Genomic DNA, 19,050 nt, shown 5'->3' with positions numbered 1-19,050 from the left:
AAGCTTTGTTTCTCTGCTTTTTATAGCAACACCGTAGCATCTGTCACATTAAGTCAACCACATGCACCTAGCCAGTACAATGATTTAGACATTGTGTGATCTAGATGAATTAAACAGTCTTGGAGGTAGAGGTCAAATATACTTTAGTCAAAGTCCTGTAAATGTTGGTACTCTATACTGATACTGAACTCATCATTTGTCTGGAGCATTCATATCCTCTCAGGGTTTTGGTATTTGAGCATTTCATGCATTAAATCAGGAAATAAGTAAATAATTGCAAATCTGCTGATTTTGTGAGCCTTAGATGTTCCTGTCAGAACCAATCAGGCGATGTAAGAAAGGGGTCTGAGAAGATCTCAACGTACTAAAACATCACAATACCTCTTGTCAATCTGAAGTCTGTCTTGTGATGCGCTATTCAGGCTGTCAGCATAACTTCATCTGGTGAAGTAATTAGGCCCCAGATATAATGATAGGTACTTTTCATTGTTTGAGACTATTATTAGGAAGTAAGATAGGAAGTATTTCTAATAGGGCTCAGTTGTTTTGATGGACTCAGCTAAGCTAGTAAAGCCTTCTTGTCAGATTGGCTGATAACACTAGGTTCCAAAAGCAATAAAAACCACTCCACCACTCTTAAATTAGTTTGTGTTGCAAACAAAGATATGGAAGATTTCACTGCAATGTGAAAACACCAAAACCTTCTAACCGTTATCCGCTAACGATGCTAAAGCTGACATCTGATTCCTAGCTTCCTATCGGTGAATCCTCCTGGCTAACACCTGGTTCAGGGTTCTGCAAGCTTTACAGCCCAAAGCGCCATTTATGCCCTCAGTCCAGCGAAATAAAACTTCTTGGTTAGTTTTAAACATCTACTAAAGAAAATGTATTGTCATTTTTGAAGAACCACTATTTTATTTTCTATGTTTCTATTTTAAAACGAAAAGGGAACATTAAACTTTCACAAAATGAGGATGGATAAATTTTTTTCTAAGGGATGTTTATATTTGTGGAAAAGTGTGTAAAAACAGCACAAAGTTTCTAATCTAATGATAAGAAAAAGAAATTTAGAAAATATTACAGGTACCCTTAGTGCCATTCTGTTGTTGAAATACAATGCAACTATTCCATAAAACTAATAAACTGCTAAAACCTGCATCTATTATTATGATGATTTTTAAAAACATTAAATGGTTCTTTATCATTTTTAACCAAAGTTATAAAGAGCCACCGTGGAAGGTCCAAAGCACCATTTGGGGCTTCGGACCCGCAGGTTGCAGACCCCTGACCCAGTCAGACAGGTCTGTGTTAGTTGATATGACCCATGTAGAAAAACTCAAACTGAAAAAATGTTGATTTCCGTGGAATACAATGCTGTAGTAGAAAATATGAAACATCTACACCTTGAGAAGACTGAAAGCCAAAATTAAGCTGATGAAGCTGTATCAATTTGCCTTATCAGCTGTAAGGTAAAGTAAGTTTATTATATAGCGCTTTTGAGTAACGAGACAGTCAAAGCACTGTACATACAATTGAAAATAAACACAGATACAGACACAGAAAAACAAATCAAATGATACTACAATCCTAAGAAATCTAAAAATCTATGAATCCTTCTGAGAAATCTAATTGTCTCATCATTCCACTGAATTCTAACTAGGGAAGCTGAGTCACTGGTACAAAACAGCTTTAATCCACATTTTCAGGTGCTAATAATATATTGCTTTTACTGGTACTGAAGTTGTACTAAGTAATAACAGTCCATTATAGTCTAATTAAGAAAGCTGGGTCATTGGCGTAAGAGCAGCTAAAGTTAAAATTACTAATAATATTTGGTTTTCGCTGGTAATTCTTATGATAAAACAAAAAATCAATGAAATACTAGTAATAATTAGTTTTTGCTGGTAATCTTTCTGAGAAATCTGAAAATCTATGAAAAGTAATGAAATCACATATTTAGGTAAAGTAAGATAGGAGGGGAAAAAAAAAAATATTTCAGACTCTATTCTTAGCAGAACAGAGTCTGAAATAGTACAAAAAACCTCAGCAGGGGTAAGCAACACACACATAAGTAAAGATTTAGCAAGAGTACAGTGGAATCTTGAGGGTGCGAATATATAAAAGTCTGAGTGTGTTTGCAAGAATTAGACTGTCAACACTGATAGAAGCGCCATTGTCCTTGAGAAGAGAGCTGGAAGTTATATCAATCGGCCGCATAGTCCTATCAGCACACAGCTGGTAGGGGAGTGCTGGGGAAGAGCGTCATGTTTATATAACATCCAGGAGATATTTTGTTGATAACCAGTTAGCAGAAGTTGCCAAGGCCACATTGGGGCGCCAGATTTAGAAAAACAATAAATGTTGTGGTTCAGGCAATTGTGAATTTCCAACCACCTGAAGAGTTTTACTGGTATGTCTCAATTGCGAATCCAAATAGCCAAATTTCTGGTACTTTCTGCAGATCTCGAGTGTACAACTTCTCCAAGATTATATCCTTTAACCTCTGAGTCCAACCGCTGCGTCCAGCTTGCGATTCTGCTCTCTTGACATATCAGTCTGAGTTCTGAGAGCTCTAAAGATCACTGTGCCTCATCAGTCCGCTTAAAGTCTGTCAAGACTGGAATAAATGTTTAGATTTGGCAAGAGGCTGTTATTTGTTCAGTGACATCAAAGATTGTAAATTTTTGTGCTTTTCCAGTTCTTGTAGTTGTTTGGAAATTATTCCGGAAGATTCCTGGTGGATTGATACAGCTGGCAGCCTTCACCAATGTACTTTTGTGTTGGAAAATGGAGATTGTTCAACTGAGAGAGCAGCAACAACTCAACAGCAGTCTCCTGCAAATCTGTAGGCAGTTTTAGGGTTAGATTAAATGTTTTGAAATTACATTCTGAGGTTCTGTGCAGTAACTATCTGTAGTAATTTTCTTATCTGTAGTGGAAGTATGTCAGATCCCTGAACTAGGTAGAAATTAAGGTCCTTGTATTGGTGGATGAATAACAGCTTGTCAGATGAGCATTGTGTTTAAGCTAATTTTAGTTGCTTAGAACAACTCAAAATGTAAATCTTTAAATCAGAGGTAGACAACGCCATGTTATTGGATATTAACAGGCGACAATTTTACAACTCAATGCTATTAGGTTTGTTGCTGTTTTCTTTAGCCAAACAATAGCTGTGTGCAGCCTGCCTATGGTGATTCACCAGTCTGCTCTATCTTCACCAACAACTGTGTAAACGTTTGGATTTTTTTTTGTGGCACTAGCCTTTATTTTCAAATTTTTCTGATAGTGAGCTGACAGAAAATGGGGTGGAGAGAGAGGGGGTAGAAATGATGCAAAGGTCAATGGGACTCGAACACGTGACAACTGCATTGAGGACTAAGGTCTCGGTACACGGGTACCACCCCATCCACCCCTGTGCCTTCACTCTGCAGTCCAGCTCACCCCAAACCATCTCAATTGGGTTCAGGTCCGGAGACTGTGGAGGCCAGGCCATCTGGCGCAGCACCCCATCACTCTCCTTCTTGGTCAAATAGCCCTTGCACAGCCTGGAGGTGTGTTTGGGGTCATTGTCCTGTTGAAAAATAAATGATGGTCCAACTAAACGCAAACCAGATGGAATAACATGCCGCTGCAAGATGCTGTGGTAGCCATGCTGGTTCAGTATGCCTTCAATTTTCAATAAATCCCCAACAGTATCACCAGCAAAGCAACCCAACATCATCACACCTCCTCCTCCATGCTTCACAGTGGGAACCAGGCATGTAGAGTCCATCCGTTCACCTCTTCTGTGCCGCACAAAGACACGGTGGTTGGAACCAAAGATCTCAAACTTGGACTCATCAGACCAAAGCACAGATTTCCACTGGTCTAATGTCCATTCCTTGTGTTCTTTAGCCCAAACAAGTCTCTTCTGCTTGTTGCCTGTCCTCAGCAGTGGTTTCCTAGCAGCTATTTTACCATGAAGGCCTGATTCACACAGTCTCCTCTTAACAGTTGTTCTAGAGATGTATCTGCTGCTAGAACTCTGTGTGGCATTGACCTGTTCTCTAATCTGAGCTGCTGTTAACCTGTGATTTCTGAGGCTGGTGACTCAGATGAACTTATCGTCCGCAGCAGAGGTGACTCTTGGTCTTCCTTTCCTGGGGCGGTCCTCATGTGAGCCACTTTCTTTGTAGCACTTGATGGTTTTTGCGACTGCACTTGGGGACACTTTCAAAGTTCTCCCAATTGTTCGGACTGACTGACCTTCATTTCTTAAAGTAATGATAGCCACTCGTTTTTCTTTACTTAGCTGCTTTTTTCTTGCCATAATACAAATTCTAACAGGACTATAAGCTGTGTACTGTATCCACCTCCTGCACAACACAACTGATGGTCCCAACCCCATTTATAAGGCTTGAAATCCCACTTATTAAACCTGACAGGGCACACCTGTGAAGTGAAAACCATTTCAGGTGACTACCTCTTGAAGCTCATCAACAGGATGCCAAGAGTGTGCGGAGCAGTAATCAAAGCAAAAGGTGGCTACTTTGAAGAACCTAGAATATAAGACATATTTTCAGTTGTTTCACACTTTTTTGTTCAGTATATAATTCCACATGTGTTAATTCATAGTTTTCATGCCTTCAGTGTGAAACTACAATATTCATAGTCATGAAAATAAAGAAAATTATTTGAATGAGGTGTGTCCACACTTTTGGTATGTGCTGTACCTCAAGACAATCAGTGTTCTCTCTCAAAATCCCTTCAATTTGATTGAAAAATATGAGCTGGAAAGAAAATGAAAACACAAATAAGGTGCTAATATCTCTCCTCTCCCCTGAGGCACAAAGATATAACTCTGGGATCTGCATAGACTGTAGGGATAAAGGAATGCTTTGCAAAAATTAAATTGATTTCCTCTTGTTCTGCTAAGATCTGCTGTGGATCCGTCAGCTGGTATCAGCCACCCGACCTGTGTGAAAAACTGCAGACCAGCAGGATGTTTGTGATGACAACAACCATAGTGCGACATTTCTGGAAAATATTGAAATCCTCAACACAAGAAGCAACCTGGAAAGTACAACTCTGACAGGAAAATCGGAAGATAATTATAATTGTCAAACATATGCAATCCATAGAGCTGCTTAAACATTACTGCCGTTCAGGTCTTATTGTAGCTCTTCTAACATATAAATACATCTAAATATACATGTATATGTGTAAGGGGAGTTCAGATTACCAAAATAATTATAAACTAAATGCCAGAATAATGAGAAAGAGAATTTGTTAGCATTTCTATTAACATTTGTCAAATTCACAAGTTTACTTTCATTTCCTTATTATTTGCTGGGACTGGCTTTTAAACTGCATGAGAAGTCAAATGTGATGGGTTTTCTTCAAAAAGCCTCTCCCAGTAGCTTGCTGGAGTATTACCCCTAACAGAACAGGTAAAACTAAGCCATATGTGTAGGCCGCCCTGCTCGCACACGCCTCACAGAATTTCGATGGGATGGAGATTGGGGCTTTGATGTCAACTACAAAACATGGACAAACACCCACATAATTTTACCCATCTCATACTTCACAGTTGGGATGGTGTTCTCAAGCTCACAAGCACCCCCCTTTCCTATAAATGTTATGAGGGCCATTATAGTCAAGCACTTGCCTATAACCTCAAACCCTACAAAAATTAAGATCTTTCTAAATTAGTGTATTTGCAAACTGTAATTAGCCTTTGGAGTAATGGCTTCTTCCTCACTGTGTGGTCTTTCAGCCCATATGGGTACAGGACTCGTTTAACTGTAGACAATGTCACTCTTTTTCCAGCTTCAGCCAGCCTTTTTACAATGTCTTTTGATTTTTGATCTGAGGTTGTTACCAACATCTTCCATCAAACCGTGTTCTATTCTGGGAGACAAAACCCGTCTTTTTCCTGAACAGTATGATGTTCGAACACTTTAATGGTGTATAGACTTGCATATCAATGTTCAAGCAGACGAATGTTACACCTTCAAGGCAAGCTTTAGTGCTCAGTTATAGTCTACAGTTCTCTTCCTGATCTCTTGGTTGATTGCCTTTGATTTTCCATGAAGTCACAAACTGAAAGGTGATTTAAAATACATATACTCAGACAAGAAAACCCCCAAACAATTACCTCCCAAAAAGCTAACATTATCCTAACTAACAAACTGATTAATCCTGTCAGCCCAGATGCTACAAATTTGAACATAAACCGGTCTGAAATAAATGACTCATCAAACATGGAAAGTGGAAACAAAAACATCTACAGATCCAACCCACAAACAGAAAAATCTACATATTGTAATTTATCTTTACCTGCTTTCTTTATTTTCCTATAAGGTGGAATAATGGAGATAAATATTAATATAAGCCAACACAAGTGTAGAACAGGTCATGTAGATGTAAGCAGCGTAGATCTGGACAGTTTCCAGGTGAAATTCTGTCAGGGCTCCAGTCAGAGGAGCGTGAGAAAATCCTTGTCTTGCCTTTGAACGTAGATAAATTGATTTTTAGCTTTTAGCAGGGAAGAATGTTTGAACCTGACAAACCAAAAGACATCCAGGAACAACACTTGCATAAAGCAGTGTTTAATTATGATGTTTGAGCTTGGACAGCAGAACGCAACCAATATAGTAGATGGCTACTTAGAATGAGCTATTTTTACACACATATTTAGTTTGTTGAATGCTCTCTAATGTTTGATTAGTCATAACTGTCATAACTGATGAAATCAAATGAAGCTTAAGTAAGTTTCTTCACAATACTTACAGCCAGAGGAAAAAATATATCCTCCTAGATTTGGATGGATATTTATGAGGAATCGAGTAGATATTCAGACAACTTAGCTGTGTTTTTTCTATTTTTATGATGAAAATACCCAGGTGTATTTTCCTGTTGCAGAGAATCCTCATCTTGCAGGGATTTTACTGAAATCCAAGGAAGATTCTCTTTTCGACGAGTCCCTTTATTGTGCTGAATTTTGAGATTTTGCCTCATGGTCTCAGCTGAAACATCTCCAGCAAAGAAGAGCCTGTTTTACTCATGTGTGATGTCCTGCTGTCTCAGGAAATGGTGGACCCACTCCTGATCTTGAAACTTGAGGAAGATGGTGAGAAGCACTCTATTCTGGTATGGTTCTGGTGGTTTAAGAGTTGGGGTTGCTCTCTCCAAGAATCAACTTCCAGGTTGAACCAATGAGGGAACACCTCTCCAATAAGCTCTTAGCATCTGTGGATGCTAGGAGCTGAAAGACATTTCTCTTCCTCTCTGCAATGCTGTTTTCAAGGAAGAAGATCAAGCTTGCCCCCAGGTATAAAAAGTCAATTATGGTGTCAAATCGAGAAAAAAAAACTTGCAATCTCAGAACAACCTGGTTTTAGCTCAGAAAATTTGGAATTAAGTGCCTTCTGCTTTGTAATACCACAATTAGCGTTGCCATGTTGCCTTTAGATTTGCTGCTTTGTTTATTGACTTTCGAGGACCTTGTTTTCAGAATTCAGTCTGCGCTCATTTATCACTGCTAAAAAAGCAGCTAAATGAAGTAAGCAACATTGAAAATGGTTGTTAAAAGTGACATTTAAACACCACTGCTGAAACAAAAATTAGTCAAAGGTGCAAAAATCCACTTGTAAGTACAATTTGATGATGCAAGCAAACCACAGATGCTGTAGAGATGAAAGGTTTGGAGCAAACATCTGCACTGAGCATTGCTTTCTTGTATACTTTATGAGCTTGGTTTTAATTAAATGGCTGACAGCATGGGGCACACGTGAGACTGAAGATCTCTGAATGAATTTGTGAATACATTGCATCTGCTTCTTCTTTTCTTCTGCTGTCTTGGAGAGCACAACGACAGTGTTCTTGTACATTTAATCCTGTACATGGTGTGCACATTGCATCTACAGTAAGTGTCACCTGGCTTGATGCAGAGAGAAAAGCATGAATGTAGTTCTGTTTGGCTACAAGACTGACACCAAGCTGCTGCAGATATTCACGGTAAAACCCAGGACTGTCTTCATTATAAGGAAAACAGCAAACAAACAAGGAACTGAAAGGACCATTTATCTCCAGGGAAGTAAATAATTGATTTGACCATATGAACAGCAGGGCTGCATCTAAGCAAGCCACACTTTGCTGTTTGCATTTGCATCATTATTTCCCTGGTTTTACACTAGTGACAGCAGCAGTGGAAACACAACGACCCATTGTTTGCTAGATAAGCTGAAGAGATTGACTGGGTGCTCAATTAAAGTTCATTAAAATGGACTTCTGTCTATAATAGCAAAAGCAACATTGCATTCATTGATTGGATTAAGGTGTTCCCATCACCTCCATGGCCACCTGTGTGTAAAATCCATAACCTATGCATACACACTGCTTCTCAAAATATATGTGAAAAAATGGTTCGCTCTCAGGAGCTCAGTGAATTCCAGTGTGGTACTGTGATAGGATCCAGTCGGAAAATAACCTCACTACGACATGTACCACGGTCAGCTGAGTGTGGCATTATAACAGAGTGGATTGAGGTATATGGAAAACTATGATTGGGATTGACAGCAAATCCGCCATCAAGTGGTAGGCCATGTAAAATCACAGTGAGTGGTCAGCAGAGGATGCGACACATGGTGCACAGAGGTCATCCTCTTTCGGCAGAGTAAGAAGCTGCAGATCTCCGAACTTAACCTGGCCTTCAGATTAACAAAATGAGTAGTGAGTTTCGTGGAATGGGCTTCCATGGGCCAGCAGCTGCATCCAAGCCTACACCACTAAGTGCAATGCAAAATGTCAGATGCAGAGGTTTAAAGAACACTTACACTGGACTCTAGAACATTGCAGATCTGTTCTCTGGAGAAGCAAATCAAGCCTCTTTGTCTGGTATCCCAATTGATGAGTCTGGGTTTGATTGTTGCAGACATCACTTGCCTGACTACATTGTGTCTGTTTGGTGCAGAAGGGAGTATAAAGTGCATCTGTTTGCTTGAGAGCTGGGCTCTGCCTCTTAATTCCAATCAAAGGAACTCATAAGGCGTGGGAATACCAAGACATTTTAAACAATTTCATGCTCCCAACCATGTCAGAACATTTTAGGGATGGCTACTTACTGTTCCAACAAGACTGTGCACCAGTGCTCAAAGCAAAGTCCATAAAAACATGGAGGAGAGAGTTTAATGTGGAAGAGTCCTGACCTCAATCCTATGAAACACCTTAGGGATGAATTAAAGAGAAAACTGCGAGCCAAGCCTTCTCATCCAACATCAGTGTCTGACCTTACAAATACACATCAAGAGGAAAGGATGAAAATGTTCATAAAGACCCTCTTAAATATTGTGGAAAGCCTTCCCAGAAGAGTTAAAGCTGTTATAATTGCAAGCGTGGTCTGACATCATTTTAAACTCTATGAATTTAGAATGTGATGTCCCTGAAGCTCATATATGAGGGCGTTAGTGACCAAAAACATTTGTCAGTACAGTGTATCAGATAAGGTTCAGCCAATAACAGACCATTTTTATTTTTTAGAAAAAGTAATAAGAATTTGCATTTGAAAATGCCCTTAAACGTTTTCACATTTTGTCACATTAGAACAGCATTTTAATGGGATGATATGTGATAGACCAACACAAAGTAGCTCATAGAAAAATGATGCATGGTTTGCAAAATGTTTCAAAAATGGAAATATGGAAAGTGTGGCATGCATTTGTATTTAGCCCCATTTACTATGATACCCCTAAATAAAATTTGGTGCAAACAACTGTGCAAGTTTGTTACAGGTCATGTAGGGGACACAGCAAACATGTGCAAGAAGATGAGCTGGTCAGATGAGACCAGCATTGAATGTTTTGGCCTCCATGCTTTTGCATGGAAAACGAATATTGCACACGAACCTGACCACACCATCACCATTGTGAAATTTGGTGGTGGCAGTGTCATGCTGTGGGATCCTTGTGTTGGTCTATCGCATAAAATCCCAATAAAATACATTAAAGTTTGTGTTTGAGGCATGTCAAAATGTGAAAAAGTTCAATGAGTGTTAATACTTTTGCAAGGCACAGCATTAACTAATGAATTAAGTCAAAATATTTTAAAAATGGACTTGTTTTGTTTTAAAAAAAACAGTTGCAATAAACTTTTCCTTGTAGGGCAGTGGAGAAACATACTTTGCTGCTCCAGTAAAACCAGTTTGTCCTCTGTTTGCATTTCTCCATTGCAATATGATGTGGCCATGGACCAGTTCACTGTGCTTTGATGTGCCGCCGAGAGCTGTGAGACATTCACCAGCAGTTCCCTGTCTCCAGCTTGCGCCTATTTTCCCACCAGTAAAACCCAGCGGTATTGAGCAGGCGTACTTTCCTGTCTCTCGAGCCAATAAACCTGCTCAGGAACAGGTGCGCCAGCCGGCATGGCAGGTGGGAGCTGTGTCCCAGCTCCAGCCAGTACTCACAACACACCCACATTAACACATGGACACTCAATATAGGTTTTATAAGTCTCATGGATGGATGATTATTTCACCCTTTTTCATATCCTATTTGAATTATTGCCATACATTGTTTTATTGTTGCTTTGAGATTTCAGGAGATGCCAATAAATGAATACCAGCTACAAAGCTTACCAACCCCATTTGCTGCCTACTTTGCTTTGCGTGACGATGGTGTAATACTTTTTGTCCGTTAAATAGGTGCCTACCGGCCATTTTGGACAGAAAAATAGAACAATAGAAGCAAAACAAAACATCTTTGTATTTATTGTCACATAACTGTTAGCGTAAGCTGATTACCTGGGCATGGGCACCGTCGATCCTCAGGTAATAGAGCTTGCTGAGGATGCTTTGTTGGAGTTGGTCCCAGGAAATAGACCGATCCTCCCTCATTAAGAATGGAGGTCCAAACCTTCAACACATAAAGGTAATTAATGTGACATAGTGGAAAAATATATATATATATATAGCCATACTACTTAACAAAACCATATTAGCCGTGGTCATTTATAACGTTGATTAAATTATTTTTTATATTCATAGGCTGCACTGGCACACAACTGTCATTGTAGTATGTCTATAAAACAGATGTGCATACAGACAAAAAGTTATTTAATTTGTTTCAAAGCCATAAAGTTATATAATACTAACAACATATCCTTATTTTCTTTGCATTTTCATTATTTGTTTGTGAGACGCTACACCAGAAGCTGGTCTGAACATGTCATGCATCAAGAGGACGACAAGAGGTCACGTGTAACGTGGCAGACTGACATACAGCCCACTGGTATATTAGGTGGATTCATTGTACACAGATTGCCATTTTAGTGTTAATTTTGACGATAAAGAGCTAATAAACCCCTTTAATTTTGTTTCTCTGAAAATTACATTTTATAAGATCAATAATAAAGGATTTTAATACAGAAATGTCTGTCTTATATTTACTGGTATCTTATATTTACAGTATACACCTGCAATGCTTGGTTGGAACTCCTATCACATGAATTACTGCATTAATGCAGCCTGGCATGGCTCTGCTGAGGTGTAAAGGAAGCTCTGGGTGCTTTAACAGCAGCAGTCCAGACATTTTTCAGCTTAGCCCAGATAAGATATGCCTCAGGAGTGGCTTAACACAAGGAATGCAAAGGTTACAGTCCATGTCCCGGACAAGCTCTGATCCCAGCCACAGCGTTGGGAAATGATCACCTATAAGAGAAATGCTGCACATCAGGCAAAATCTCTCCACAGAGTCTGAGAATTCAGGAATTCAGTGTGTTTATGTTTTCACCTGCCTCAACAAAGAGAACAGGCAGAAAAGTGTGACCAAAGTGAAACATCACAGATTTGATTCTAACTTTGAAGAGAGATAAGAACAGTGAACATTTGGAATGTTTCCACATTAAACATGGTTTCACATCTCAGAGACATAAACAAAGTCGAGAGTTTCACGCTGTTTTTTTTGTTGATGTACCTGTGATGTTATTCTACAAAGACCTGGGAATGAGAAATATGACTCCAATCTCAAGTTCTTGGTGAGGTTGGGCTCTCCAGCTGTCATCTGATGAGAGGGGGATATGTGGGTGGATTGAGCAATGACAGAAAGGCATCTGAAGGCGAAATAGAGATTACAGCCCTCATGGATGAGATCAAATCTTTCCACTGCGGTGTTGGCCAGTTCACCTATTAGGATCTCTTTGGACTGGATGATGGATCTTCTCATCATACTTACATGTTAGAGCCCTCGGTTGTTTGACTTGGAACTAATCTCACTGAGAACCAAATCAGTTTGAGCTTATTCTATAGTGGAGAACTATAAATGCTTTCTGTGCTGCAGAGAAGAGAAACATATCATGAGCACTAGCTTTTTAAGTGGATCAGGACAGTAATAGGTTACTTAAATATAGCAACAAAACCTTCCTTTGCAGTTGGCATGTTGTAAAGTAAAAAGAACTAGCAAAAAAAGTAAAAGAGAGACCATGCCATGTTGATGTTTATTAGCATAAAGTAACAAATGTAAATTTGTACTTTAATTTGCTCATATTAAGGCCACGTTTAAACAGCAATGTTTTCTGATGAAAACAGAAAAGTTTAATTGCTCTTCGTTTACATGACAGCGATGCACATCTCTGAAAATGGCACAATTTCAAAATGTTGAGTTTCAAATAACCTACAGCCTACTAGTGGCTTGCTGAGGAATTACACCATCTTCTGTTGCCATGCGGATCAGAGATCGTAATTAAATAGCTATCATGTAGACGTGTCAACAGAAACTGGGGGGAAAAAAATCACGTTTTCATTGGATCTTTGTTGTGTAAACAGGACCTTATACACTACATTAATAGTTATAGTTTAAACCATATTGGCTTATAGAGGCTTTCAGGAAAATAAAACAATTTACACTGAAATGCTTTGGGTCAAAACATGTTTTCCAGGTTGTCTGGTTAAAGAAGAGCCTCACAGGTCGCCATTTTGAACTGTACAACAACTTGATCAAATTTCACTAAACTCCTCCACAATGTAAAATAGGCGATGTAAGATGGTAAAGTAATGCTAAATAATAATGTTAATATTATTAGGGTTGTGTTAATGACTTTAGTTCAACTAGAGAACAGAGTTGTTTACTGAATATAACAATAGCCTTTTGTTTAATATTTGGTATTAAAGTCAGTAAAGACAGGCTAAGAGGCTTTATTTATTTTTACTTTGCTTTCTTGCATTTTGGTTTTGACATTGTTTTAACTGTGTTCATTTAAAACTTCATAATTTTTAGATGCACAGAAAACAAAAATAAACATATTTCAAAAAGTAAGAAAATTTGTGTTTAGATTATTTCTTTTACATCTGTACAGTTGGAAATCTGTATATTTCCCATTAAATGGTGCCACATTTGTAAGAAAAATGCACTAATGAAAACTTGCCAAAATCTTAGTTGTAGAATGTCTGGAGTCCTAGGATGTTTACTATCTTCTTTTCACAGCAGAACAAGGCTCTCTACAGCCTGAAGACAAATCCCCAATCCACTTGCATAATCTCTGGATGAGGAACTGTGTTCAGACATGAGACTATCACAGTGTCTTACAAGTGTAATGTACCTTATTTTTCAGTGTTTTGGGGTTTTGTGTAACTTTGTTGTCTGTAGGGCATCAAAGTGGATTAAAATAACCTGATGGTTATTAACAAGCATAGTTTGAAACCCCAATGCTAGCAAGCTACATTAAATCAGATACACTTTAGGTTTTAAACTCAAACTTGACATGTCTCAAGCAGTGATGGGAATAACGGCGGTAAATAAACCGCGTTACATTTTTCAGTAATGAGTAATCCGACAAATGACTTTTTCCATTGTTGCAACGCTGTTACTATTACTGACAATTAACTGGGGCGCGTTATAAACTAAAGCTACTTATTGAAGCTCTTGTCATCTGTCGTGGCTCACAGCCACAGGAGCTACGTTTTTTTTCTTTGGTGACGGAAGGAGCGAGAGGGGAGACAATCGCATAAGTGATGATGATTGGCTAAGGTAGAGTAAGCTTTCATTGTAGCCCAATCATTTAATCATTTAATTTAATTAGTTAATTTAATTTCCATTTGGGATTAATAAAGTATTTTTGAATTTGAATTTAAATTGAATTGAATCAGAGGCAGGGTTCAGTTTACACACAAACCACAAACGCACATGGCAGCCCTGCTCAGGCAAACTAGCAGATGTAAGCTGCAACAATGGCGGGTCTTCAAAGTGGAAGTACAGACACTACGTTATTCTCCTTCAGGTAAAAGGCAAGAACGTACATGTGAAGTAAATATTAAACGTTCGGTGTAAGTACTTGTCTATGTAATTCCACTATATGCAACTGGCTTGTGAAACCTTAAAAAAAAAATCTAAATTCGTAGACATATTTAAACAAAAAAAGTAACGCAATAGTTACTTTCCCTGTTAACTAGTTACTTTTATATTGGACTAACCCAGTTACTAACTCAGTTACTTTTTGGGAGAAGTAACTAGTAAGTATAACTAATTACTTTTTTAAAGTAACATCCCCAGCACTGGTCTTCAGTACATTAGTATGATTTCTAAGCTGTTATTGAACTATTGGTTTGTAAGGACAGGGTTTAGCATATATACCTAACGGTCTGCTGGCCTGTTCCAGCAGCATTGCACACCAGCAGCAGAATCTTGACTGGGACACCATGGTTGAGGAACTCTGATGATAATGCTCCGGATGATGGTAACCTTTGACCCTCAGGACCAGAGGAATAAGGGGATGACGGCAAGCTGTGATGATACCCTGGGTAAAAAGATAAAAGACAGGAGACAGTAAGTGGTAGGAGAACTCTTCATTTCTCCACTTTTTAAATGGCTTGCATAGTAACACATGCAATTTCACACATTTAACTGTTTTTGTTAACTGAAAATTAGGATGATTGAACTTAAGTTAACACCTCAAACGACGAAGTAAGACAGATTATTGAGCTGTATAAAATGGTGATTCAGTTGGGGTAACAGATGGACCAATGGCGGCCTCCTCCATCGGCAGGGGGCCTTATTTGATGCTGCTTCTGCTGCACATCCTGTCCTAGTGGGGTGCCAGGCAGCAATGCTACACCCTTGTTTCCCTTGTGTTTCTTCCAGCACAGAGGAGTGTGTCTGACTGAGAGGAAAGCTGACATTTAAGGATCCCTGGGAGATGTGATATCAAAGAGCGGCAACCTTTTTCTGTCATCACAAAAGCAGCCAAATTAGGGTCTCGGCACGTCAGGTCAGCTTGAGAGAAGTTCAAGGTGATAAATCACATGGTAAATTGTATTTGTAGACACTGAAACATTGTATAGATTGGCCAAGACAGCCATCCCTTCCTAAAACCCCTGTTTTATTAAACACCAATGATTCTTGATTCATCATTGACAAAATAAATGCCATAACAGAGTTTCTCATAAACCACCAAGCCTCTGTTTGGGCATGCTTCATTTTACACAAATAACTTGCAAAGCTTTAGCAGAATGAAGTGCAAAGCTAGTTCAAACCACCAAAGCTTTATGTCACTTCGGATTGCAGTGTCTTGCCCACGAGAAGGAGCATGATGATAATTATGCAGTCTTTCACTTTTTAACGTCTCTAACCAAGAAAGTGAGAACATTTTCCTAATAATGTGCTTTAATTTATATTAACAGCAAACTCTAGAGCAAGAACAAATAATTAGCTGCCAATGATAGGCGAAGAGACAACACTGACCTGCAGAGGTCACCTTTAATCCTGCCTCATTAGGAATAGCCAGGGATGCATGTGGACATTCTCTCAAGACCTGGGTGACCTAAGTAACCCTAACCCTCCTATGGTAATTTGGGGTCAGACTGAGAGCAATTCAAGGATCTTAATTGTAGACAACCACAAACAGACAGGAGTAAATGGTAGTCAATTGAAACTACTTCAGGTTGGGAAGACCAGGGCACCCTCCTGGAACAAGGTCTGGGTGGGGAGCCTACTAGGAGATGCCTGGTGGTCATACCTTGACTCCTAGGAATCCGTGGAAATAAAAGTCACTAAAAAGTAATGGGAAGCCCCCTGTACACGGCATGATGATCCGACTCTATGGACGTGGAACCTCACCTCAGTAGAGGGAAAGTCAGTTAGCTGATAGGATGTCTTGTGGTTCTCTCCATTTGGATGTTTTTTGTGCATGTCCCACTGGGAGGAACCTTGGAGCAGACTTAGAACTTGCTAGAGAGACTACACAGGTGCATCTTAGTAAATTATAAAATCCTTAAAAACTTTACTAAGTTTCTTCACAAACCTAACCTGTATGCTATAAAGGTCATTGCCTACAGGACAGCTGACAAAGAAGGTAAGTCACAAAATGTCATGCCTAAAGAAGCTGACTGTTCTCCGAGTGGTGTATGCAAGCACATTAAAGGAAATTAGTGAAAAGAAAAAGTGCTGTAGAAAAAGATGCACAAGCAAAGCCTGGAGAAGGTTGTGAAGCAAAGCCTATCTAAGAGTTTGGAGGGAAGATTCACAAGGTGTGTGTACTGTGGCTAGAGTCAGCCTCTAAACAAAGACATATCCAGGACATAGGCTACAACCCTCTCATTCCTTCTGATAAGCCACTCCTGAACTGGAGACAACAAAAGACACGTCTTACCTGGGGTAAAGAAACATAAAGAAATGGATTGTTGCTCAGTGGTCCAGAGTCCTCTTTTCAAATTAATGTAAAATTTGCCTTTCATTTGGAAAATCATCGAAGAGTCTGTAGAAAGAGTAGAGAGGGACATAATCCAGGCCGTCTGAGGTCCTGTGGAAAATTTCCAGAGTCATTGTACCATGTCATCTGGTACCGTTGGTCCACCGGGTGTTGTCAAGTCTAAATCAGTGCAGCCATTACCAGGAAATGTTAAAGTGCTTCATGCTTTATTTTGCTGACAAGCTTTATGAAGAAGCTGATTTGATTTCTCTCGTATTTTCCCAGATAAATAAAGTGTGTGTCATGTTTGTGTTTGCTGCACTGTTTGAGTTATTCCACAACAATACAGAAAAGGCATTACTCATGAGAAACTGAGAAGTTTACAATTTACATAACTCACTAAAAGTTAACTTTGTTTGGCCAACAAACCTGTTGATGCTACTCTCAGTAACTACAGAAAGCTTGTGAACTTATTATACCTCTGTGTTCTCAAACGTATTTCAGAGTCAGACAGAGACGCTGGTTGAGCACCACTAAGTACAGTCAAGTAAGCCCATAATTAAACACCTCCACATTGCTACAACTGTTTTCACTGAGCCATTTAGGGAGCAGAAAAAGTGGATGGGGCAACTAGTTTCTATAGGACAGAGGTTACACATGCACAGCCTTTTTAAACTATCAGATCTGATGTAACAGGTCATGTTTTTCTAAAAAACCGACCTTTCAAGGCTGTAAAATAAATGACATCTAAAGGCCTAAAGAACTCATTCAAACTGGAAGTCTTGGGTCTGATTCTTTTGCCACATGAGAACTAGTATCATTGATGTGTAATTCTATCTTCTAAATTGCTTCACAGTCACATTTTATATTTTCATTTAAATTAACACAACAGCACAGCCCCTGTGGCTCAGTGAGAGTGGTGTTAGCAATGACAAGTGTTTTATAATTCTATCAGTAATGTAGCAGGCCAAGAACAAATATTAACAATTTCATCAAATATTTTGTTGGAGCTAATTACAACTAACTTTTAGATTCCTAGAAGGCTCACTGTGACACCACTGTTAGCATGCCAACACCAGTGAGGCGATAGACAAACTATCATGCACTTACACTATACCTAAGGGCTTGCATGTTTGTTGTGTTGTGGGAGGAAGATGGAGTATCTGGAGAGAACCCACACATGCACTGGGATGTCATGCAAAGTCCAACCAGAAACAGGAAACTTCTTGCTGGAAGGCAACAATGCTAAAGGGCTCTGCCAAGGTCAGGTATCCTGTCTTTCAAAGGGGAGATCAGAGTAGAGCTGCTACTCCTCCCTTCTGGGCAATTTATGGGTAAGGAGGAGGCCCAGAACCTACTTGAGGAACTATATCTCCTTTCTGTCCTGGGAACCGGGTGATCCTCGAAATACCACAGGATGAGGTGGAGATTGTTGTTTAAAGAGAGTCATGTCTGGTTTCCCCTCCAGGACATGATACCCTGAATACCGATAAACAGATTACAGAGTACAGATAAACTAAAGTGGATGGATGGATGGACAAATAGAAAAACCAGTTTTAGAAGCAGCATTTCCCCTTTTAAGTATAAATGCAGAGAATAGGAATCTTGACATTGCTGAGATTTGTCTTTCACAAATAGCACTTCTGGAATTCCGGCTTATCATGAGTGAATACTTATGCACAGCAGTTTACTGTTGTTAAAAGGCATCTCCAGTTACCACAAGTAACCAGTTCAAACTAGATCTTACTTGCCTGCTCAATAATCAGGTTAAAGGGTGCACTCAGTCCTTTTATTCTGTCTTTCTGGATTCATACCTGAGTTACCAACCTGTCATTAGCTATACAGGCAGGGGTTGAATCAGACTTTCTCTTCATCTCAGGAAAAAGTAGTAGAAATAGGACACCAATAAATCAATTAGAATGGAAAATTAGAGCAATCATCGGCAATAAATAATCCCATCAATGAACACAATTTTATTGCACAGATGTGATTGTAATAAAAGAGAAATCCAGAATTTTGATTAGACAACATTATATATCTAGAGGGGAGAGGATGATGTAAGAGACTAAATACAAGTGGAAAGATTTTACAGTCTAACTCCAAGGATATGTCATTTTTGCTTGTCTTGCAGCAGCTTCCTGCTTGTTTACTTGTGCATAAGATGTATTAGATGATACATTTCCATGGTGCTGCTGTAGGGTCCATGCTTATAATCTTTTCATAACATGATCACTGCATATAAAAGAGTCTAGATTTATTCTTTAGTAGGATCTAGTGAGGATTGATTTATCTATTCTACAGATGTATCTGAAAAAAATTTAAATATTGTGCAAAAGTTCACATTTTAATTTTTACTTAATTCAGAAAGTGAATCTCGTATATTATACAGATTCATTA

At 39.0% G+C, this 19,050-nt stretch overlaps 1 protein-coding gene across 2 annotated transcripts in view; it reads right to left on the bottom strand.

The window, feature by feature from the left end:
- LOC124865055 (ubiquitin carboxyl-terminal hydrolase 43-like) overlaps positions 1–19,050 on the bottom strand; it is a 114,440-nt gene that overhangs the window by 20,846 nt on the left and 74,544 nt on the right. For both annotated transcript variants that reach the window (XM_047360061.1, XM_047360062.1), the window contains 2 exons: positions 14,601–14,763; positions 10,778–10,889 (listed from right to left, as the gene is read on the bottom strand). In XM_047360061.1, coding sequence (XP_047216017.1) covers positions 10,778–10,889; positions 14,601–14,763 — 275 coding nt within the window. The remainder of the gene's footprint in view (positions 1–10,777; positions 10,890–14,600; positions 14,764–19,050) is intronic.

Source organism: Girardinichthys multiradiatus, chromosome Y (assembly GCF_021462225.1).
Source record: "Girardinichthys multiradiatus isolate DD_20200921_A chromosome Y, DD_fGirMul_XY1, whole genome shotgun sequence".
NCBI classification, from domain to species: Eukaryota; Metazoa; Chordata; class Actinopteri; order Cyprinodontiformes; family Goodeidae; genus Girardinichthys; species Girardinichthys multiradiatus.
The sequence above is the reverse complement of the archived record's forward strand: the minus strand, read 5'-3'. Positions and strand labels throughout refer to the sequence as shown.